The following is a 24,921-nucleotide window of genomic DNA, read 5'->3' on the forward strand; positions in this document are numbered from 1 at the left end:
GTGAATAAACCATATAGTTCACATCTGGAAGGATCAGGGCTCCAGCTGGCTTGACACCTCTTTCTGAAAGGTTACATAGAATCATCGAACATCAGGGTTGGAAGGGACCTCAGGAGGTCATCTAGTCCAACCCCCTGCTCAAAGCAGGACCAACCCCAACTAAATCATCCCAACCAACAGGAAGGAGATTCCACCACCTCCCTAGGTAACTCATTCCAGTGTTTCACCACCCTCCTAGTGAAATAGTGTTTCCTAGCATCCAACCTAAACCTCCCCCACTGTAACTTGAAACCATTACTCCTCGTTCTGTCATCTGCTACCACTGAGAACAGTCTAGATCCATCCTCTTTGGAACCCCCTTTCAGGTAGCTGAAAGCAGCTATCAAATCCCCCCTCATTCTTCTCTTCTGCAGACTAAACAACCCCAGTTCCCTCAGCCTCTCCTCATAAGTCATTTGCTCCAGCCCCCTAATCATTTTTGTTGCCCTCCGCTGGACTCCTTCCAATTTTTCCACATCCTTCTTGCAGTGTGGGGCCCAAACTGGACACAGTACTCCAGATGAGGCCTCACCAATGTCGAATAGAGGGGAACGATCACAGCCCCCGATCTGCTGGCAATGCCCCTACTTATACAGCCCAAAATGCTGTAAGCCTTCTTAGCAACAAGGGCACACCGTTAACTCATATCCAGCGGCTCGTCCACTGTAACCCCTAGGTCCTTTTCTGCAGAACTGCTGCCTAGCCATTCGGTCCCTAGTTTGCAGCAGTGCATGGGATTCTTCCATCCTGCACTTGTCCTTGTTGAACTTCAATACATTTCTTTTGGCCCAATCCTCTAGTTTGTCTAGGTTCCACTGTATCCTATCCCTACCCTCCAGCGTATCTACCACTCCTCCCAGTTTAGTGTCATCTGCAAACTTGCTGAGGGTGCAATCCACACCATCCTCCAGATCATTAATGACATCTCTAAAGGGCATCTCTAAATCTTGTGTCTCCGCATTAAGGCCACAAAAGGGCTGCTTCCTTGCAACCAACAGCAGGAGGAGTCTTGGTTGTCAAGCAGAGGAATCATGATGGGTTTCAAACCTTGGAGAGTTGGGGTACTTTTAAAAAATTCTGTGCCCGGAAGCTTCCAGGAGAGAGTGTGCATCCTTTTGGTAAGAAAGCTCACTGAGGGACAAACACACTGGGACGTTTTCCCTGAGGTACAAAAAAAATAAAAATTGATTACACTTCAAGATAAAAGCCACTGGAGTGCAGGGTTCAGTAACTAATTATGTGGTGGATTCAGACACTGCTTAGTGAATTGGAGCCTAGCCCTCCAAGGTGAAAACCCCCAATAGACTGATGGATGGTGCTGAAGTTATGTCCGTGTACATTTCTCATCAAATTGGAGGGCACATCTGTTGCCACATCAGTGTTCGTAGTGTCTGCAATGGAATGAGAGGCCAGAATTTCCTGGTGTACAAAATTAAATGGGAAAAAACTGCTCTAGGGTTTACTGAAGCTGTAAATGTTTTATTCAGTGGCTCTCCAATGGCATACCGACGCTGAAACGTGTGGCATGCATCTCGGTGTGCTGGCCTTCCGACTGTGAGCCAAGCAGTTCCACTTCACAAAAATACAGGCGGAAAAACAGAGCTCCTTCTCTGCAGCTGCGTAAGAAATCAGGGGGCACTTGCACAGAGTGTGTGTGTTGTGTGTGCTACGAAGCCTGGGTCAACGTATTACTCTGTTTACATCCAGACTGAGAGACACGTGGGGTCACACAAGTGTAAATGTGGAGTTGCTTCACTTAAGTCAGTGGAGCCACCCTGAATTCAGACCTGCACAACCGAGGAGAGGCTCTGACCCTCGCCCTGTGTGGAAGGTACTTTCCAGGCTGCTAGGGAGAGGCATTCTGTGCAAATAAGGCAGTGTAGTGTCTGCAGATTTTGCTTCCTTGCTGTACTCACCTACATCACTTTAGCAGCACCCACAGCACCTCAAACCCTATAAATACCGGAGCAGAAGAGAAAAACACCACCACATAGGCGGTTTATACCATTGTCTTCCGTGCCATCCTACCGCAAATTGTGACTAAAACTGATCTATCTAGGTACTTATATGACCCTCATCATCACAGTAGCTGAGTGTCTACTAAAATGTCTATATAAAGTGATTCCACTCCAAGATAAAAATGGCCACTGGTGAGCAGTCTTCAGCAACTGTAAATAATGGTGTGATGGGTCCAAAAATGAAGGCTCTCCCCCACTCCAGGGAAATAATCAATCCTAGACATGCAGAAGAGTAAGTAACCCAAACTCATTCAGTCAGGGGATCCTGCCAACACCCTGATCTGCAGAAGCAAAAGGCTCAGGCCTTTCCAGAGAAAAGCCATAAAACTCCAGCTCACTTGTGTGACAGACTGAGTAGCTGCAAAATATGAACCAGCTGCATAAATTTAGCTTTTTATGATTTTGGTTAAACCAGAAACCAATGGGAGGCTTTGCCAACATTGCACTATTGAATTAAAAACAGCCTAGGGAATAATGGGTCTCTTCTCCCTCTCCATTTACTAAAGCTCAAGGAGAATCCCATAATTTATAGCTGTTTGGGTCTGCTCTGGTCCCGGCTATCAGAGCAGCCAAGGATGGGGAGCATTGGTCTGTCCTCTGTCCAGGAATGGGCCAAGAAGCCCTGGATTCAGTGAGGGGTGGCCTTAGCATCTTGCTAAGCACATTTCAGCCTGAGTCCAGGTGGAAGTGGAGACCAAACGCCCTCTCAATGAAATGTGATGCCATTATTTTACTGAGCTCCCACAGCAGTAACAAAGCCAGGGGAGAACTGTTCCATCCCATGACCCTCAAGCCGGTCTTTGCGGTGGCTTTACCCCTACAGAACACACACTGTAAGATAGATTGCAATTCCTTTTCTGGCACACGAGAAGCTGATATTTAGCTTGATTTATTCCTGTAACAGAGTGTATGTGCTCGGGAAGGTTCCAGCATAATAACTGGAGGCAGTCCAACTCTGGATGAGAAGAGGACAGGTTTGTTAAACTCCACCAAGCCCAATATCTAGGTTTTCCTGATGCTTGCCAGCTGTAGCATGCAAGTGAGGAGAATACTAAGCAGTAAATACTGGCTCTGGGTACCAAAGAGTTAACAAGTTTATTAAACAGGGATTCACTAAAATAGGTTAAATTATACTCAAACAGCTCTTACAGGCTGTTTTGAACCTAAAAAAAATCAATGACTTGATAGGTGGTTTGCCACGTACAGTAAAACATGGAAGTTTAAGCTGCGGCCATGCAGGCAGAGGAAGGAGGCTACTGTGACAGATACAAATTACTGCTAGACACGCTGCACATGTCTAGGGCAGAATTTGTTTCTCAGATCTGCACAGCAGAGCTCAGCCATCCCACGGAGCAGTTATGGGGAACAAGCAGTGAACGTAAGAACGGCCAGACTGGGTCAGACCAAAGGTCCATCCAGCCCAGTATCCTGTCTTCTGACAGTGGCCACTGCGAGGTGCCCCAGAGGGAATGAACAGAACAGGGAATCATCAAGTGATCCATTCCCAGCTTCTGGCAAATAAAGGCTAAGGACACCGTCCCTGGCCATCCTGGCTAATAGCCATTGGGGGACCTGTCCTCCATGAACTTATCTAGCTCTTGAAGCCTGGACAGAGCTAAGGAAACAAGATTCCCCATTATGGGGAAAAGATTGTTTTGTGCTGATGCCACCTTAGACACAGTGCCTCCCTGCCAACATGCCCATTTCACATGCTAGCTAGCTCATGGGCTGGGATGGATTTGATGATCTGCATGGTTAATTTTGAAATGTCCAACAGCTCCCTCTTACTAACGTGGAAAATAAATAATAATAAATGACGTCCTCTCCACCAAGTCCTTAAAAGCCTTAAATCCTCTAAATTGTTTTCCCAGATATCCCTCCGGCAGAGACACGCAGCTGGAACTCCTTGATTTCAGAATGTTAAGGAACAAATGTGAAGGAAAGGATGAGAGGAAAAAAGTGAGGAACACTCCCACTGGAGAATAGCGGGAGCTGGGCTGGATCTAATCACATAGACCAACGTTCTGTTTTAACGAGCACTAATTAGCATATTTATAACAGTCTGTTCCACAGAACAGTTGCTGTCACATTCCCTTACATAAGCCACGATTCCAACTGGGGGGTTTGTTAACGTTTCTCAAAATAAAAAGAAGAGGAGAAAAAACTCTTAAATTCCCAGATGCCAAAGCAGTAGACTTTCAAAGGGATTATTTGGGGGGGGGGGGAAGAGGGGGAAGGCACAGGGGTAGAGAAAAGAGTGGGCAAAAGCAGCGGCTAGATTTTAGTGTTGTTTTAAACTGCAGTTTGCTAGGGTCTGAGATAACAAACACGAAGGCACTTGGGAGAGGTCACGGCTGGCAGAGAATGTTTAGATGGTTTGTGACTGAGCTACGTTTAGTATCAATTTGACAGGGTTACAGGGGAAAGTTGAAGACCGGTTCCAATGTTCCTGGGTGAGAGAGGGATTCGGATTGATTGACTGGCTGAGTGCATGTGATTATTTAATACTGCTGATCAGTCACAAATTAATTGTTTGGGGGCCCACCGCTTTCTGTATGGGGCTGTGATTTTGTTGTTTAAAGCTAAAGAACTAGAATAAACCCACATGAATCTTCACTACTATTTTAGCTTTATAACAAAGAGCAAACAGCTAAAACGGACCCTCTCCAGAGCTGTCTCTTTGAGAAGCTCCTGGGGCAGCTGCCCAGAGGGAGAGTCTGGCAGGTTCTAAGGGTTGAGGGAAGGTAACACATTTGCCTTTCGGTAACACCTTTTGGAGGATCTCAAAGCCCCCACAAACATTATTTACTCTGTGAAATATTCCCATTTCCAGATGGCAAAACAGAGGTTGTGACTCGCTCAAGGTTGTGAGTTGGTGCTAGAGCAAGGAACAGAACCCAGACCCCTGACCCTAGTCTTGGTCTAGCCATGAGAGATTATGCCTCAGCCTGCTGGTCTGGAGTAATGAGGCAGAGCCTAGATTAGGAATTATTATGGACACATGAATGTCAAGCACCGCACTGTTCACAGATGTACGAACACATGGACCTCCTCAGACCGCACCTTTCCAAAGCTTCCTTTCCCCAGCACCATGAGGAAATTAAAATCTGACAGTTTCATCCGATCTCTGTTTCCATTGTTGTCAAATTTGGAAATCGCATGTGTCATCCTCTCCTCAGCTGCCTTGGCGCCTGGACCAATCCTGGCTCTCTGAAAAGGGAAGAGTGGGGGGAAAAAAATCAAGTGAAATGACAAGACCGACCATTTTTAAGAGTGAGTGTATGTTAAAGGGATTATTTCTAAGCAAAACACTAGGCTGAGCTGTGAATGCCTTTTCCATATGAACAATTGAAACACGACCCAGGTCACAATTTGGTAGGTTTGCAAACATAATGTGCTGCATTGCTCCCCGTATTTTAAAACGAATCTCCTTGGAAGGTACCTCCCCATTATCCCTCCCTGGAGAGCTCAGAGGTAGCTCACTGGCTCCCTCCCTCCTCTCCTGCAGCTTTCACAATATTGGGAAAAGCTAACTTGATTGGTGAGGGGAGAGCTTCCCACAATGTATCGAAAAGAAATTAGAAACAGAAAAGGACACCACCTAGACCACTCCCCTGGGGACACTACACTGCATATTTTCCACTTCTTTGTCCTGTCTCTCTTTAAATGCCTTTGTTCATGGGGCTTCCACCATTTCCCCTGGGAAGGCATTTCCTTAGAACAGGGAGTCTCTAAACTCCAGCTACAATACAGAGAATATTAACTCTTACTGGAATACTTTTAAGTAATAAATCTGCGGAATGCCCTTACAAATTGCTATGAGAGGGAACAACCAGGGAGTGTCGCCAAGCATGCCACAGGTTAACCAAACATTTAAAACTCTGTTCTCCGCCGAGACATGCGAGAGAATGCTCATCAGTAACAGCACACATGCAATAAGATCCAGGAAATAAAAAAAAACACATGGGCTTAGAGGAGCTGCTTCCTTTACAAAGGCAAACTGTATGCGTTGGGTCCTTGGCCTTATGCGCAAAGGTCTGTTAAATACAAACATATTGGAATAAAATAAGGGGAATTTTTACCCAGCCCAGACTTTATTAACATCTGATATAAAAGAGAACTGGGCTCCTCTGGCATTTCAGGCTGAATGCATGAAACCACAAATACATTTCTGAAAACAGACTCGACAGTGCTTCTTCTTCTGCATCCTCAAAGCAATCACACAAGCTGGCTGAATCACAATTGCTTATTAAGAAGCCTCACAAAAGACATTTTTAAGCACTAAAGCTCATCACTTGCTCTGTGCCTTGTCATTGGTCCAGTGGCTATCTAACTTACTGAACCAGAATTTGTAAAAGCTCTCTCACAATGAATTCAGTTTTAATTTTTAGAAATATGCCACACTGTAGAGCCTGCACAGAGCTCAGTCTAGCATGAAATTCCATTAACCCGATTCCAGCAGTTCAATTTTAGTGTCGCTCACAACTCCTCCAGATAGGAGGCTCACAAGTAATCACCAAGACTTTGCTGGCGCTAATTGGTTATTGCAAGGCTCTCCCTGCTGTAAAATTCTCCATTCAAGGTCACCTGCAGCACCTACCAATATCTGACAGAAGGCCTTGCACTGGAAACAAAAGAAAATTTTGCAAAAACCTGAAACCATTGATGTCTAATTGCAGCTGCAATTCTGAATGAGTGCTCCAGGGAAGAGGTTGAAGTCATTGAGCGGCCTCATGTCTAAGACTGGCTGCAAACAGAATGACAGCCTAGGAGCTGTGCATAAGAATCTATAATCCTATTGTTTTTTTAAAAATCCACTGAAACAGCCTCCCAGAAAAGTGCAATTTTCCTAAGTAATTTTTAGACTTTTAACCAATGTTTCCAAAGTTCTCTAGCTAAGGTGGAATCCTGCCCAAACCCTTCATATTTTCTTATTGTTCAGCACTAGACATGTGACAGTGAATAAAATCCAGGCGCTCCCAGCAGAGGGCAGGTTTCTGCTTCCCCTACTTGGCCCTCTGGTGGATAGCTCCATCTGGCATTCAGCACTGGAGCTGAAATGAAAGGCAGGCAGCCACCTGCAGACTTGCCTGCACTCATGTTCGCCTCTCACCATTGCTAGCACTGGTCAGAGCTGAATTAGTGAAAGCAGCAGTGGGGCATCTGGTTGGCAGGGGGGGGAAGGGGGGGGCGGGCGGTAAGCCGAGGGTGGACACCACACCTGATGGGAGTTGGAATGAACTTTCCCCACAGTCAAGTTATTCCATCAGTGCCCATCTACTGAAGCACCTGATATTAGCCATTGTCAAACAGAACATTCAGCTAGATGGAGCTGCTCTGATCTGCAATAGCAATTCCTAAGATGTTTTTTACTTACATACGATCATAATTCATGCACATGAGGGTGCAGAATTAGGGATGCATGTTTCATTTTAGCCTCAGCACTTCTTAACACTGTGTCCTTAACCATGCACACTTGGTATTGGATTAATATGGTTTGGGGCACTGAATTTGACTTAAGAGGTTTCATATTTGTATAATTAAACAAGACTTTGTACAATTAAACTAGCTAAAGCCCATCCTGGGTTGTACACTTTTGCCTGTAAAAGTTCTTACCAGGTCACATTCCACAGCCATTTTAATACAGGTGAAAATCCAGGCACAATGAAGAGGAATATTTATATTAGGGGAAAACTTTTCCACATGATATAGACAGCCTTAAAAGGCGTTCTTGTCAAGTCAAATTTGACACCAAATTCTGGTCTGTGAAAACAAGCTGTTACAAAATTTAGGACCAATTTTGAAGTTTCCATGACATTTTAAACAATACACATTCCCTCGGGGCGCTTGCAGTCCAAACACTGCAATACTGCGTCAGTGCATGAGAACCTGAAAGTGACATTGGCTAACCCAAGAGTGAGACTTTCACTGCTGAGGAAAATACAAAGAGCAAAATGAACAATATAAGGAGCAAAAAGTAATCTAAGGGTTTTAATTTGCTCTATTTTAATAGTCTCAAGTATTATTAGACAAATAGTATTTTCTTAAATACAATTTATAACCCAACTATCTGTTTAAACGCGATATTTACAGGTCTTTTCTATTACTGTTGTCCATACTAATGTTGCTAGTAATTGAGGTTTTTGTGTCTCAGGAAGTTTTCCCTCCATCCCATTTCGTCTAGTGTGTAACCTGAACTTGTGACACCACAATAATGTCTAGGATAGCAGATAGTGAGATTATAAATCCGGAAAGATCAGGCAGTGTGTTTAGCAAAACCAGAAGGGAGAAAGCCCTTAAAAACACACAAGTGGTCTATAATACTAGACCACAGAACACAGCTGACCACTCCTCAAGTAAAAGTAACTTACTTTCTCTGTCATTGTGCTCATGTTCCCATGCCTGAGTCAGTGTGAAAGTCCTTTAACATATTTTAATACACTCCTAATGCTCATGTTCTCTCTCTGGTTTATAACTAAATCATTGCAAATGTTGTTACAAAAATAAAAAAGCACTTGACCATCATTATCCAATCCAATTTGTCATAGTTTATTTATTGCACCTGACTCTATGCAATACCAGCTGATGTTCACATCTATCAAGATGTCCCAGCAAGTAGCTGGTAAATGATAAAGAAAATTGGCAAAACGTGCAATGTAAGCTTCACTCTATGCCTGTTTCGGAACTCTTTGTTAAGCCTAGGGTACTTACAGTTGCAGGCATAAGTCTGAAGGAAGCTCACAGAAAGGCATATGGCAATCAATATTTCAGCCAGTAATAACACTGCATGCTAAACAGAACAGAGGGGCCATAAGTTGCTGAAAAAAGGCACGCAGACACGCATTTTAACATGTCTTCTGTAGCATACAGTGCTCCGTATCATTCTTTTCATGTTTACTTCCTTTGCAATGTTTTCTACAGCATCTCAGAATATAAGACTGAAACTTTGTCCTATTGATTTGTGCTGCCCAGAAAAGCAGGATCAAGCAGTACTAATGCAAATCGATTGGTGGATTCTTTTTATCCCTTATCATTTTAACTGAAATGACAGAACTCTTGCCTGCTGCATTACAATTAGTGTCACAATGCATTCCCATGACCTCTCAGGACACCCTAGGAAGGCTGTTGCTGAACGGACAGGCGAGTTAGAGATTTCTGTCTTAAATCACATTTTCAGTTCCCAGCAAATCTATGTTGTAAGGAAGCACTAAAGAAGGCTAGAGTATCCTCATGGACTGGAATACTGAACTGAGATCATTCTGAATTTATTTCTGGTCTGGGACGTGCTTTAATGTGATTCCATTGCAATGTCAACAAATCCAAGAACAGGAGGAAGATTGTTAATTGTTACATTAGGTCTGGTGTGAAGTACAGTGTTATTCAGTCATAGCACTGTAGGTCAACAAGAGCCATATTAAAGCTGCATTAGTTTCCTCTTGAGTACACAGGCAAGACACACTTGAGCATTATGAGATGCTACATATCTACGCAAAGAAATAACTAGGCTATGTATGATAGTTGTGTAATTTAGAATGATGTCCACTAGACCAGCGATTTCATTTCACACACAATTTATGGACAGATTACAGCTCTCCAAATGCAATACAGTCACCTTCATGAGGCTTTTACTATGATGAGAAACCAGGGAGGAGACTGAGTCAACTGCCATTCTAGGAAAGAGCCACTGGGGCCTACCCAGCCCCAAATAAAAGATTCTCCCTTAGGAAGCTCTTATAGGGTCAGATCAAAAAACCCACTGAAAATACAGTGAAAAGACTCCCACTAACTTCATGGGCTTTGGAGCAGGTCCCTGGTGCTGCTAGCAGCCAAGTCATGGTGTCTTATAGGTGGCATTAACATCCTGCATTGAGGTCCTTTTTAGGCTTCGTGACACAACCTTGTGCTTGTAGCAGCTAAGTCAGGCTAATTCACCTTGGGACAGTCCATGCTGCAAGGCTCCGTGCACACGCTTCAGCTCCAGGAACCCCTGGGACCTTGAGTGAATTCTGACCATCACTTCCCAGGCATGTTTCTTTCCAGCACTGTCTGTGCCAATTAAAAGGATTCCCCTGAGCAGCTATTCAGCCGAAATCCCTGTCTCTTCTAGTAGCTGATTATCACAAGTTTGAGTTTGGCGCAGCACATCAGCCTGCATCCTGGCTGTGAGGGTCACACGTCAGTAATTGAACAGATGGTAGGATACAGGGATCCTGCAGAAAGAAGGTTTTTTCCTTCCCCTTATTTTCTCCACACAGTCACCAAAATGCTGTGGGTTTGCATACAGTAAACTGGAACACACAACTATTTCCAATGTTCCACAGAAGCTTTTTGATATGACAAGTAACTGACGAGAAACACTGAAAGGCACAAATGCTACAGAAGAGATTCTGCGTGTAACTAGGTCAGCGTGCCCCGCCAGTGTGACACGTCTCAGGGGACTGACGCCTGGAACCCAGCTTCCAAAAGGGGGCTTTGCTCGCTTCCAGCTCCTCCCTTCAGACACATTAGCCTGATGCTGCCGCCATTTTTCATTGCATTTGCTCTGTGTATTTCATACAAATGCACCATGACCAATCTGACCTTTGCTGTCACTTGGCCTTGCCAATCAGTCTATGGCCCAATGAATTTAGCTTCCAATTCCTAATATGTCAGACAGCGTCATTGTGCAGGCACACCAAGCAAGGGAAGAAGTGCTATCTACAGTATTAAAAGGTAACTCGTTAACTTGTGTATAGGGCCCCATTGCTCCTCCACGGATTCCGTCAACACTTTCTGTCAGTTAACAATTTAGTACAAAACGCCTATTAAGGATCAATTTCTAACAAGTGTCAATTCACAGGAATGGTCATCCTCTCAAAGATGAAAGAGATCACCACCCTAAATATTAGATAATACACTGGAGGTTACCAGAACACAACATAGGAAACAGAACATGTGCAGAATAATTTAAGGATTCCTCTCCAAGCTTGGTCTCCAATCCAATTATATCAATATCTTAGTTTATCTTCATTAATCATATTAATTTATAACCACACCGACTACAGATAAAACAGATTAATAAATTCCATGATATCGTACTTCAAAACTGTGAGTAAAATTGCAATTTCAAACAACGCTTCCAATGTTCTGACATCAAGTGTATGTTAGGCCATCACAGGACATGATCTTCATCCTTCTTAAAATTAAAAGATAGCCTTGAAAGTGTATTAACGTAATGATTTCCTCTTCTGGCTACATTTATGTTCATTCTGACAAACACAAAAATTGTATAATCTCAAATCCTAATAAAGAGATCAAATCTAAAGAGTTGAGAATGAAATGGTAAAGCTGAGTTTATTATAAAGCTTTGTGTTTAAATAAGAAATATAAAAGCTGCCAAAAATTAAAAAACAAACAAAAAACACAGCCTGATTGGATCACAGCTTCATGCCTACTGTAAATTATAGATCTGTGGCTCTGATCTGAGCTCTCATTAGCACAGACTACTACAAACCAAAGCTATCCAAAAATTTTACTTCAGTGCAATGCTTTTCTAGCTTAATTGTAGATGACATAAAGAATCCTGTGCACACCTCTCACCTCCTAAAATAGCTTCTCCAATTGATGGCTACCGCACAGTTCCAAAAAAGCTAAAATCAACACACACAGATCGCTGTCTTTTCAAATTAAAATACAATATTGTAGAGAAGTGACAGGGTTAACTCATGCAATAAATTAGAAATAACTCCTATCAGCACCAACAGTCATCAGCGTATAGCTGATGCCCCCCCGCTACAACTTCGTGCCCTAGTGAATCTGCATACTGGATCTATACCTTCCGCAGCCTTTCCATCTAATTTATGAAATAATCCACTGCAGTTGGTTCTACTTATCTGAGCTGCTATTATAAAACACACAAAGGGCGTAGAAACGCACAGTGTCACTGAGTCTGTAGGGTCTAAATGTTTATGTTAAGATCAAACGTGATTTGCAGTATGTTTTCCTAATGACAACCTTTAATACCCACTCAAGCCAAGTGCTCTTATGAAGACAAATATTAGGACTCCTGGGCCCAAACAATAGATATTGGAAGCTCTCTTTGAAGCAATGGTGCAGAATTTAATTAAAGGTTGTCAAGTAAAAATCCTATTGCGTGTCCTCAATGCCTAGTTAACATTCAGATGGGCTGTGGACTCAGTGGAGAAAATGCACGTGTACAAATGCAGCTCCACAGCGGTCACTCATTGCTGAAGCAAATTTGGGTCTAGGGCTCACTGCACAGCATCAGACACTCAGCTGGCGTAAATCAGCCTCGCTCCATGGACTTTGATGGAGCTTTGTTGATCTACACCAGCTGCAGATCTGGCCTCAATCTCCATAATCAAAGGCTTGAACGTTGTGCACAAAACCTCCAACTCTGGAGTTTTGCTATTTGAAGACTGGACAAATTGGGGCAAGTTTTCTCATGTCATTAAACAAATGGCTGTTCAGAAGCAGAAAACCTCAGTTAATTGCTGTGTCTTTTGCATGTACGGAGTCCCAGGAAACAGAGTAAATAGAATGAATGCCTAGAACAGCAATGTTCCTTAGGGTTACTCCTTCCAACTTTGGGGGCAGGGGGGAGTGTTCATGGACACCAACTTCTCTTGGTGAGAGAAACAAGCTTTCCAAAACTTGCAGGCTTGTCTTTCTCACCAACAAAGTGTCCAGCGAAAGATGATACTTCACCCACCTTGTTTCTCTAATGTCCTAGGGCCGACGTGACTGCACCCACACTGCATACACAGTAAAAGTGTTACCTCCAAATATACCCATGAGTTTAGTAAGCTTCTGCACTGATCACTTAATGCATCCAGGTAAAAACAGCTGGGAGGCTTCAAGTCTCTGAAGTGATCTTTAGTTAAATGCAAAGAAATAACTCCCCTCCCCGCCCCACAAAACCAGTGCACAGCTCTGGGTGGGATGAACGTGGGCAGGCTACCCACAGAGGGGCACAAGAGCGAATGAAGCCCTGCCCTATGGCTGTACAGGCAGAAAAGGGGAGGGGAAGAGCATGGGGTTGGAGCAGAGCTCTCCTCATTGATCTTCTCTCCCTCCTTGGTGAGATGTGGGCAGGCAGGAAATGCCCTTTACTGAGAATGACCTTTCACCCCAGGTCTTCAGGCCCCCCACGTAGTGCTGGCTATAAGGAAAGGTGATGGGCATTTGAGACAACTCCATTCACCTCAAATTTCTGTCTGAGTTCCTCGTTTCCCTCTTCTCCCTCCGGGGGAACTGGGACGTTGAAGTATTCCCCCTCCTCCTGGCTCAGCAGTTTAAACCTAGATGGAAAGAGCAAGAACAGCACATAACTAAGACAGGCCTGAACCTCAGACACCAGGCACAGAATCACAGAACCACCGGGTTAGAAGGGACTGCCAGGGTCATTAGTCTAACCCCCTGCCAAGATGCAGGATTTGTTGGGTCTAAACCAGGGGAAGGATAGCTCAGTGGTTTGAGCATTGGCCTGCTAAACCCAGGGTTGTGAGTTCAATCCTTGAGGGGGCCGTTTAGGGATTTGGGAAAAAAATTGGGGATTGGTCCTGCTTTGAGCAGGGGGTTGGACTAGATGATCTCCTGAGGTCCCTTCCAATCCTGATATTCTATGATTCTATGATCTGAGACAGATGGCCCCAGCCTCATTTTGGCTTGGCTGTTAAACACAACTGTCCTGCTCCATTCCCTTTTCCCTCTACACCTATGATGATCTCCTGGGTTTGAAAGAACCCAACACTTTATACTCACAATACCCCCTTCATCAGATTTCCTGCTGTGTCTCTGGAACACCATGCAGGTGGGAGTGTTATCTCTAGGCTGAGCTGGCATCCTTTAGTGTTTGGTTGTTTTCCTCCCCACACACAACAGCATAATGCCCTTCAACGAGGCACCTTGATAGGCGTTTTTGCCAAGTGCTATAGACACCAGGAGCCATTGGAGCCTGGTTTAAACTAAAAAGAAAAGGAGGACTTGTGGCACCTTAGAGACGAACCAATTTATTTGAGCATGAGCTTTCGTGAGCTACAGCTCACTTCATCGGATGCAACTGGATGCTCAAATAAATGGGTTCGTCTCTAAGGTGCCACAAGTCCTCCTGTTCTTTTTGCGAACACAGACTAACACGGCTGCTCCTCTGAAACCTGGTTTGAACTAGGGGCCCGACTGAAAGTCTATTGAAGTCAGTCTTTCCATTGACTTCAGTGGGTTTTGAATCCTGCCCTCTCAGCCAAGGCAGTGAAACTGGTAGTAGCACCAGCGAGAGAGAGACTTTGGCACTGCTGACCCGATCGGCTCCCAGGGGGCCCAGGACCAGAAGAGCAGGCCAGCTGCGTGTCGCCAGAGCACTCGGGGCGGTGGGGCTAGCGCAGCTGCAATGGCCGTTTCTGCTCCCGCGTGCTGTTCCGCAGCATGATCTGGGAACCCGTGTTCCCTGTAAACTGCGGGTAGCAAGAGCAGGACATGGAGGGGCTAAGCAGATGCTGCAGCACCTGCTGGGGAGCAGGCCAGAACCTAGGTGATCGGGCCAGGGCTGGGAGCAGCTACCCTCGGCAGCCAGTGAGAGAGACGGAAATGGCCGGGACCCGCCCTCCCAGCCTGGAGCCAGCTGCCCACCCACTCAAGTCTCAGTAGCTCCCCATGCACGTAGCCCACCCTGCTCCCCCTCCTATCATCTGCATCCCCTCTCAAAGCGAGCTTCCACTGCCTTGGAGAACAGCCACAGCCACAAAGTGTGCAGCAAAGCAAAGATTTCCACACAAATGGCGGGGGAGGGGGGGGAGAGTTTAGCCAGCAATTAACAGAAATCTTGGAAATGTCATTCAGACCTGAGGTATTTTATTCAGCCCCAGGCAAAGCCTGGGCTCCATCAGCGAATTCCTTTCTACAGCAGCCTGCGAGGGGCTGGGGCCATTATCGGCTGGATGTTATCTAGAGAGGCTTGTGTCTGCAGTGAATGAACAAAGTGGTATTTGCATAATACAGGGACGGCCTCTTCCTTTGGGCCAGCTTTCTCCATTAACTGCAGTTGTTTAGATATGAAATATGCATCAGAGCCTTCTCCCAGAGTTTATTCTAGCCAAATGCTGTGACAAGGAAAGTTACTTAGATTTCCACTTACACGATTTTTAAAACTCAGTGCGAAACTCTGTATCATGCTTTCCATTGCGCTAGAAGGGGGCGATGGACTGATCCCAGTTGGAGAGCACACATTCCTGCAGGCAACCATAAACCTCGGAGGAATTTGTAATTCAGTTTCTTTCCAGGAGAGAGACACTGCCTCCATTTCAGGTATATTTTAAGGGAATGAGGCCCAGGGGACCTGAACGTGGTTTCGGGAGATGGGATCTCTAGTTCCTGATCTCATTGTTGCAGGGAGCCTCTGTCTCTATGCTTCAGCTTCTCCATCTGCACAATGGGGCCCGTAAGACCTGCCTTCCAGGGGAGCCGAGAGGCATCAGTGACGTTTGCCAGGCACTCAGAGCTCCAAATGTGAGAGGCAGGGTATTGTTACGACTATTTCATTAGCAGAAAAGCCTGCCAGGAAGGAGGTACTAATATAACCGGACCAGAGCACTGTGTTCCACTAGCGAGGTAAGTTACCCATCACTGAGCAGCGCGCAGCCCAGCCGTGCACCTTCCTGGCGGTTCTGGAGAGGCTATTCCTGGAGCTGCTCTGTACTTTTATAATGATACAGACACTTCTATCCAGAAACCCAGATTTTGGAGGTGGAAAAGGTGTAATCCCATTCCTCACCTTAAACAGGGGTGGACCTACTTAATATTTACAAATGCCTTATCAGGCCTTCTTGACACACACACCACCCCCCTCCTCCTTTCTTCCCCCTCCCACGCCCCCAGGAGCTATTCTGCAGGATCAAGTGGGAACCTGGACAAGATAATATAGTAATAGGGTGATGTACAGGCATATTTGTTCTGGAATGCCACCACCAGTTAAAAATAACAAATTACAGTTGTAGAGCACTTGTTGATTATTCTGTTTTCGAAACGTTCCTTCTCTAACTGCTCGGAGTTAAATTAGAAATACGGGCTCTTACACACTTTTCCCTCTATATCTGCAAAGCAGTTTCTTCAAAGAAAAAGTGGAGAATCCAGGGAAGCTTTTTGCCTCCCATAATAAGTGGTCCCATCTGGTTTTTTGTTTGCAAGACGCATACAATACCAGTTTAAATTACTATACTTCACATGGTAAGGTAACGTATCTCTCAAGCCACAGTGACTACAAAAGGAAATTAAAATGGCATGAAACCTGCTGGGGAAGATAACATGAAAATCAACAGATCCCATACAAGATGATTTTTATGGACCCACTGTGTTCATCTTTCGTATGGTAACAAGTGACAATAATTACATGCTTTGGATAGGATTTCTCATTTCATTGGAAGAAACCTCTAATCATCATTTCAGCTAGTCCATGGACTGCAGAAGCAACAGTCTCCGACATAATTCATGTTCTTCTCGACTCTCTCCCTTAACTAGCTACCACTCTGGCTTTTCTTTGTATTCACACTGTGATCAACACAAAGGCTCCTTGCTGGGTGAGTAAAGCCAAGAGACTATTGTTAAAATCACCCTGATTACATTTTTCATGCTCCCTTGTAGCCCAATACATTTGGGGTTTTGAAACCTACGTACTAACATGCAGAACAAATGCTGGAATTTGGGATTATGAATTAAATGCTGTATCATTCTGATGTGTGCCGAGACCAGGGATGGCCAAACTGTGGCTTACGCGCCGCATGTGGCTCTTTTACAGTTAAAGTGTGACCCACAGAGCCCCTCACACCCCTGCCCATTCTCCACCTACCAGACTGGCGGGGAGGCTCGGGGCTTCTGCCCTGCGGCAGGGTGGTGGGGTTAGGGGCTTCTGCCAGAGATGATTGGGGCCTGCTGAAAGTGGGGGACATAATTTAAAAGGTTCGCTCCGCCCACAACAGCGTGAGTCACACACACCCAGGCACACCCTCACTCTTCCCATCAGCAGCCCCGCGCTGCAGCTGCCAGGTGTTCGCTCCTTGGGGAGAAGTAGCGGAAAAGAGCTGGGAGCTGCAGGGAAGGGCCTGCTGCTTTAGCGCCATGGGGCGAGGCAGCAGCAAACACAGCTCCCAGCTTGCCAGCTCCAATAGCTGCCATGTGGGGAGGGGGCCTGGTGGCACCATGTGACCAAGTGGGGCCAGCAACCCTGACAAAAATTGGGGGGAGAAGGCGGGGGGGGGGGGAGTGACCACATGTGCATGCGCCGCACCCTCCCCCAACAGGTGTCACCTCCAGCTTCTGCCCAGCAGGGAGAGGGGTCTTGGGGCTTCAGGGCTCGGAGCTTCATCAGGAATGGGGCTGAAGCTTGGAGCCCCAGCAAGTGTGCCCTGGCTCTCCAACTTCTGAAAATTGCCGTATGCAGCTTGGACGGTCAGTAAGTTTGGCTGCCCCTGGCCTATACACATGAGAAACCCTCAGAGCTCACAACCAGCCAGAACCAAAACGTGAAACACAACAATGTGTGACAAAAAGGCACAGTGAAGGGGACACACAATTTAAGTAACCCAGTGAAGGAAATTCAAAATGCGGTATCAGAATAGCAGCCGTGTTAGCCTGTATTCGCAAAAAGAAAAGGAGGACTTGTGGCACCTTAGAGACTAACCAATTTATTTGAGCATGAGCTTTCGTGAGCTACAGCTCACTTCATCGGAGTTGCATCCAATGAAGTGAGCTGTAGCTCACGAAAGCTTATGCTCAAATAAATTGGTTAGTCTCTAAGGTGCCACAAGTCCTCCTTTTCCTTTTGCAAAATGTGGTAGGAATACCTCCCTTCACTAGTCTCATTCTAGGACCTCAGCTGCATGATTCTTTATTGTGGATGTAAATCACTGGCAGCAATCAGAGTGATGGGATGTGTTGTGTGGAACAGAGGGGACTTAGGGGCTAAAATGGTTGTTTGAACAGTTTGGTAGCCCTCCACAGAATGACAGGTTGCCAGGTCTTTTCCTACTGGGTACAAGGTGATACTGCTGTGTTGAGAGCTCTGTGGCTTTAGAGCAAATTGAGTCTTACCATCCATCAACGCCTAATTTCTGAAGCTCAGAAATCCCAAACGACAAAGACCCCATGAAATCATTTCTGCTGGTCAGATCCCAGTCCCAAATCTCCACTGACAACCTTCTGTCTTTGTCCGACTCTTTCAGCTGACTGCAATAAAGGAGGGGGGGGGAAGAAGCAAAATTTCTGTAGTGGAAGTTATCTCCGCAATTCCACATGTTTCGCGCGTGCGTTCAATAAATAAATGAATATGAAATGAAGTGATGGTCTTCGTCGACAATATGTTTCTTTAATGTTTAATTTGCTGATAGTGCACATTTCAAATGGAGAATGTAGAGTTCTTTCATTGAAATGCAAGACTTTGATCAGTGCACAGAGCAGAAGTTAAAGCATTTCCAAAGACATTTATTATGAGAGGAAAAAAGTTACTTCTCCATTGAATCAGCTGAATATTTCAGATAATTAAAGCCCAGCAAACACATTCACAATCATTCTGGAGACAAGAGGGTCTACTTTACAATATTAAATTTGTGTTACTCTACTTACAATGTAAAAGTCTCATTCCATTCAGGATTCAGAGAGCACTTTATAGTTTTGGTCTTCTGTTTGCTTTCACTTTTCGGGTCGGGGATTAGTTTAAGTTTCACATAAGGGTCTGACAAGCCATTAGGGTCCATAGGAACTAGGTTTCTGGCGTCTCTTACTAGGGAAAAAAATAAAAAGTAAATTCAATATTAAAACTACAAAGATATCCGCAGCTCTATTCAGCTTCCTTAAAAATATTTGTGTCCCATACGCTTATGCATTGCGTAACTGACTGACATTATATTGAAATACTGACTGAAAACTGAGTTAATATAGGTTTCAGAGTAGCAGCCGTGTTAGTCTGTATTTGCAAAAAGAAAAGGAGGACTTGTGGCACCTTAGAGACTAACCAGTTTATTTGAGCATGAGCTTTCGTGGTAATAGCTCACCTTAAGTGATCACTCTCGTTACAGTGTGTATGGTCACACCCATTGTTTCATATTCTCTATGTATATAAATCTCCCCACTGTATTTTCCACGGCATGCATCCGATGAAGTGAGCTGTAGCTCACGAAAGCTCATGCTCAAATAAATTGGTTAGTCTCTAAGGTGCCACAAGTCCTCCTTTTCTTTTTGAGTTTATATAGACATTGATCATAACAGGAATGATTAATACAAAGTAAATACACACGTAATGAACATTCTGTTCAAATGCAGGACTGTGAAGTTCCTTCTCTTCCTCCTGCTGGTTAAGAAGAAATGAACTGCCATCCCAGATCATACCAGCGGTCCATCTAATCCAGTATCTTGTCCCTAACGGTGGTGTGCTTCAGAAATGCTTCAGAGGAAGATGTAAGAATCCTGCATTAACAGATGTGAGATAATCTGCCAGCTCTCTAATAGTTAGAGATTGGCTAAGGCCCTGAAGCACAAGGTTTAACAAAAATTTCCAATTAGTATTAACTGTGGATATTCTTTTCATCCATATAAATGTATAATCCACATTTTAATTTTGCTAAATTCTTGGCCTCGATGACTTCATGTGGCAATGAGTTCCACATTCCAATTATACATTGTGTTTTGAAGGAAGGATTTCACTTTATTATTTTTACTTGTACAGCAACCAAAAGTGTGTTAAGTGCTTTAGCATAACGCCCAGGAGTCAGGTGGCTCAGAGGGCAGTCCAGATCAGGGATCAGAGTTCACACAAGAGGTCCAACAGCCAGGAGATGCAATCCAAGGGGAAGGCAGAGCAAGGCTGCTGGCGGGGTCAGGTGAGGCAGCAAGGCAGGCCAGGAGCGTCTGAGTAGCAACCAGCAGGCAATGGCTTGTTGCTCAGACAAGGCCAGACAGGAAGCAGGAAATATATATGGTTACCAACCAGAGTCAAGACCATGTGGCTAATCAGGAAGCAGGTCGTGGAACCGCTGAAAGCTAGCCCACCCAGGTCTATGAATTCCCTGGTAATTCAATGAGTTGGTGTGGTACATGGCCAAAGCTGCTTCCCAAGAACTTGGTGGGCCCAGTTTCAAGACCAGGGTCCTAGACCAGGGTCCTGACACTTAGACATAATAGGAGAGTTCCCTGCCAATAGTCTAAATAAAACAAACATGTAGGGAGAGATTTTCAAGAGCGCATACGTCATTTATGAACACTAATCCCATTTAAAACTATCAATGGAACATGTGCGACTAAACAAACTAGGGCTAGAGTTATAAAGATATTTAGGCACCTAAAGATGCAATTAGGCATTTAGTGGGATCCACAAAACACAGGCACCCATTTCCCACTGACTTTAGAGGGAGTCCATCACCTAACCTGCTTAGGTACATTTGTAAACACTACCCAGTGCCTATAAGCATCTTGTGGGGCCTAAACGCCTCTGGAAATCTGGCCCTTATGCACTTTGAAAACTCTTTATTTTTGAGAGGAGAGAACTAAAAACCACACATTGCAAACAGTAAAATAAAACGAAGAATGAGATCCAGGGTTTTTCTATAAGAAGAGAACAGCATTGATTTGAATTTAAAGTTTCCCTCGAAGAACAAGAGGCTCAAGAAATAGGTTCAGGATATAGATTAGTGCCTGGGCTGAAAATGCCCTTCACTGTCCTAGGAAGGACAATAGAAAGAGCAAAGTGATGACCATTGCAAGGGCAAATTGGACATGAGGGAAGTTTAATCAGGGTGGCAGATTCTAATGCAGGGCTCTTCTGTTGAGCCACTCCAGGTCAGCTGCGAAAGCCCTGAATTCAGAGTCAGGATAATTACAATGAGTCATGCTGCAAGTGGGGCTAGAATACAAAACAGGAGATGGGAGCCTCTCCTTGGGCCAGAGAACATGAGAGAGCTAGAGACTGGAGGGAAACTCTAAGAACAGGCGCAAACGAAGAAGGGGAAGTCTGAAGAAATAGAAAAGAAGCGCACAGGCTGTGCCGTCAAGTTCCAGAGGGCTATCACTGATGCCTCTTTGGCTGAAAGAATGGCCAAGAGAAATCAGAAGCCTGAAGTGCGAAAGACCCAGCAGGAACAAGCTATTAGGGCTGCCAAAGAAGCCAAGGCGGCTAAGCAGGCAACCAAGAAGTCTATACCCTCTACAACAAAGGCTGCATCTCAACAAAGGATTATGAAGCCAGTGAAAGTTTCTGCTCCTCGTGTTGGTGGAAAGCACTGACTTGTCAAGCAGTAGTTGGTTGCATTAAATAAACATCGGACTGACTTTCCAAAAAACAAACAAACAAACAAACAAAAAAACCCAGCTAAGTTCTGGGAGAAAGCCTCAGCAAAGGTGTATGTCATGTTGTTGTTGTTTTCCACTAGTTACAAACATCAGTAAACATAACCCATCTAATCTCTGCATACGCTGGAAAAGGAACTATGTTCCACAACCACAGGGCGGGTTCAAAGGGACACAGTGGGTTTATCACATGAGTTTTAAATACTTACTTGCAAAAAAACCAAAACCAAAACAAAACAAAAACCCCCAGAGCAAAAAAGCAAACCCCAAAACAGGTGCCTGACGTGAGAGCAGGGAGTCAACAGCCGGGGGGGGTGGGAGGGGCAAGGTGGAAGGGGGGCAGCCAAACACCCACAACACAGACATAGCAAGTCCCATGTCCTTTGAATTTCTTGGTAAACTCAGTGCTCAAGCCCGTTTTGGGAGGACGGCCTTGGGAATCGCAAGAGGCGGGGACGTCATTTCTAAGCTCTACAGTTAGAACAGGACTGTAGCCTCTCTCGGGGAATTTGCGGGGAAGCTGCAGAAGAACGACGAAGAGAGGTTCCATCATTTCTGGAACTAGGCAATTCCCATGAGCCGCTGGCTCCAGAACGAGGAGATAGTTCTCTCTCCCCAGTGCTCCGTGAGCGTGGGCTAAAGACCATTTTAACTGAATTCAAAATGAAGTAATCAGAGGAGATAAAGCAGGTGGGGGAGGGGAGATGTGCAGGAGACCTCAAGTGCTTCTAACTGGATTGTAGCATTATCAAATAATATTAGGCTGCGGGACCAGATTAGATGTCAAAGAGTTGCGTGCCAAGCTCCCGGTCCGAGAGCCGCGCCGAGCTCCCGGTCCGAGAGCCGCCAAGCATTCGAAGCACGATCTCATTTGTGGTCAGGCGGCCGGGCTGAGGAGACGATATTCCAGATGAGAAGTCCCACTGGATGCATTGAAGCACAGACAACAAGGGCTTAAAAATGTGCAAGAGGATGTAGCTGCCCCTCTGCTGAAAGCTGAGGGAGAACACCTCCTCTTCGCCACTGGATATAACCACTAGCAAGAGGCTCCGTCGGGTGCTAAATTGGGCTGTGGGTGATGACAGTGAAAGGGTTAATTTGGAAAGTCAGCTTGTCTAATCTACCTATTATGGAATCAAATAAGAGAGCCCCAGAACTCTAGGTGGGGGAAGGAAAAAGCAATGTGTAAAATCCTGGCCACGGATTTCTATGGAACCAGGATTTCACCCAGTATTCTACTCCAGAGGAGGAATACCAACCAGGCCTGTTGTATGTGAATGCAGAGCGTTAGGGATTACTTGTAAAGATCCAAGTCATTTCAAAATATGCCTCCCTAGTCTTCTCGAAAGCCTTCTGAGTGCAGGACTGGGAGCCAGTTTGTTTTTCAAAGGGGATTACTGCTTCAAACTCTGCAATCTAGCTCGGTCCTCCTGAAACACAGCCCAACTTCTGGCTCCATGAAATCAAACCCATAGCCAAAAATCAAATCTCCATTTATAAATGAACTCATTCATCAAACATGACACCTTCACCAGAAGCATGAAAGATACAGAAAGGCAAAGCTGCAAGGGAATAGCCTGCAATCCAATCAAAGATACCTGGGCTGTATCATTGATTTTATAGCACTAAATATTCTTCAGAGTCAAAAGATGACCAAGCCATGTGGATCAAAGAACCTTCTTGTACCTTTGACAGAGGAGGGGACAGGACTGACTTCATTATAGACAGCCAGATAAGAAAAATATATAGTGGGCAAGGACCCACAGAGGATCAGGATACGTCTGGAACAGGTTGCGTCTGTTTACTGCAAGATTATGGGCCCAAAGTGCCCACATCAAGGCTCAAGAGTACAGCGGGTGCCATTCAACATTCACCAACAGTTTTTGCACCACAGTATTTGAGACGGCATAGTTCTTTCCTAGTAAATGGAAGGAAATATCGTGGGCATTCAAGATATTACAGTATAGTTTCTCTTGGCAGACACTGGCTAGGACTACTTTGTTTTCCCAAGGATACAAAGCGTGGATGATTTCATCCCCATTACAATCACAAGAAGCTCCTCTCCCTTAAAGACAATCTTCAAGCTATTAGTTCAGAAAATACCAAAGTCCAGCATCTGTATAAAAGATGCTGCCAGATGTGTTTTGCTAATGATCCCTTTGCAGCAACTCCCAACCCCTGTGGGAGGATAAGCCATTGGAGAAAGAGGTGTTATTCCCATCTTACCCTTTTTAGGGCCTGGATAAGCATATAAAGAAATACTGGCATTATTTCCCTTTATACAGCAGTATTATGATGTTGTCACCTATTCTCTCTCTCTCTCCACATTTTAATCCAACTGCATAGAGGCTAAACGCTAACGACATGAATAATCAAAAACACACTTTTGTGCAAGTTCAGGCACTCCTGTTCCACTTAATTTCTGTAGTTACAACAAACCTAGCCAGCACCCCACCCAGGGAACCAGACTGAAAATGGTATTGGAAAATTTTTTAAAATCCAGATGCATTGTTTGGGCTGGGGTTTTTTTTCAACTCTGTAGATATCAGACAGTCTGGTATTTCAACACATGATAATTCTGCTGTATTATTTCAAATGGACTTCTTTTGGGAGGATCTGGGGAGTGGAAGGGAAAAGGGACAGTAAAAAAATACAAGTAAAATTCTGCCCGTGAGAGTGCACAATCCCATCACCTGTATTAGGTCATGTCCAGGTAGATGGCTATGGACTTGTCTACATACAAAAATTAATCCACAATAAGGTAGGGTGTGAATTTAAAGCAGATTCGCTATTCCTGAGTAAGTCCACATGCTGGCGCTCTTATTCCAGAATAAGGACTTTTTCTGAATTAGGCCTGGTCTACACTACACAGTTAGGTCAACGTAACACAGCTTAGGTCTCCCTAATTATATCAGTGTAGACACGACAGCCTTGCTCCCACCAATGTAAGTGCCCTGCTACACCGACATAATAACGCCACCTTTACGAGAGGTGTAGGGCTTATGTCAGAGTAGTTAGGGCTAGGTAGAGTCTGTAGGACACAGCATCCCTTACACATCTGTCTTGTCAATTTCACAGTCACGAAACTGACAAGAAAGCAGGGCAGCTTGAGCCCAGCTGCGCCCAGCTCCCCCAGAGAGTTGAGCAGCTGAACCCCACTCCTGGCTGGGAGCTGGGGTGAGAAGCCCAGGTGGCCAGACCCTGCTCCCACCTGGGAATGGGAGGCGGGAGGGGGGCAGCCCACCAGGAGCCTGTGAGGCAGCCGGGCTCCTGGAGGGGAGCTGCCAGGGGAGCTTAGAAACCAGGCTCTCACCTCCCCACATTGCCCCTCTTAGGTCAGTGGAAGCGCTCTAGGTTGGGATGCACACCACCAACCCAGGAGAGGAGTGTAGACATGCACGCTCACAGTAATGACTGCGGTGGCTCTAAGTCAACCAAATGTAGGTCGACTCAAGTTTCTAGTGCAGACATACCCTTAGCTTAATCCACTTCCAATGAGGATTAAACTAAATTTGGAATAAAGGCACTCCCATTCTGG

General features: G+C 45.1%; 1 protein-coding gene across 3 annotated transcripts in view; it reads right to left on the minus strand.

Moving 5' to 3' along the window:
* The window catches only part of PRKCB (protein kinase C beta), a 249,935-nt gene that overhangs the window by 62,544 nt on the left and 162,470 nt on the right, over positions 1-24,921 (minus strand). For all 3 annotated transcript variants that reach the window (XM_073361648.1, XM_073361647.1, XM_073361649.1), the window contains 4 exons: positions 18,669-18,825; positions 18,138-18,272; positions 13,261-13,357; positions 5,121-5,267 (listed from right to left, as the gene is read on the minus strand). In XM_073361648.1, coding sequence (XP_073217749.1) covers positions 5,121-5,267; positions 13,261-13,357; positions 18,138-18,272; positions 18,669-18,825 — 536 coding nt within the window. The remainder of the gene's footprint in view (positions 1-5,120; positions 5,268-13,260; positions 13,358-18,137; positions 18,273-18,668; positions 18,826-24,921) is intronic.

This window comes from Lepidochelys kempii, chromosome 10 (assembly GCF_965140285.1).
Source record: "Lepidochelys kempii isolate rLepKem1 chromosome 10, rLepKem1.hap1, whole genome shotgun sequence".
Taxonomy (NCBI): domain Eukaryota; kingdom Metazoa; phylum Chordata; order Testudines; family Cheloniidae; genus Lepidochelys; species Lepidochelys kempii.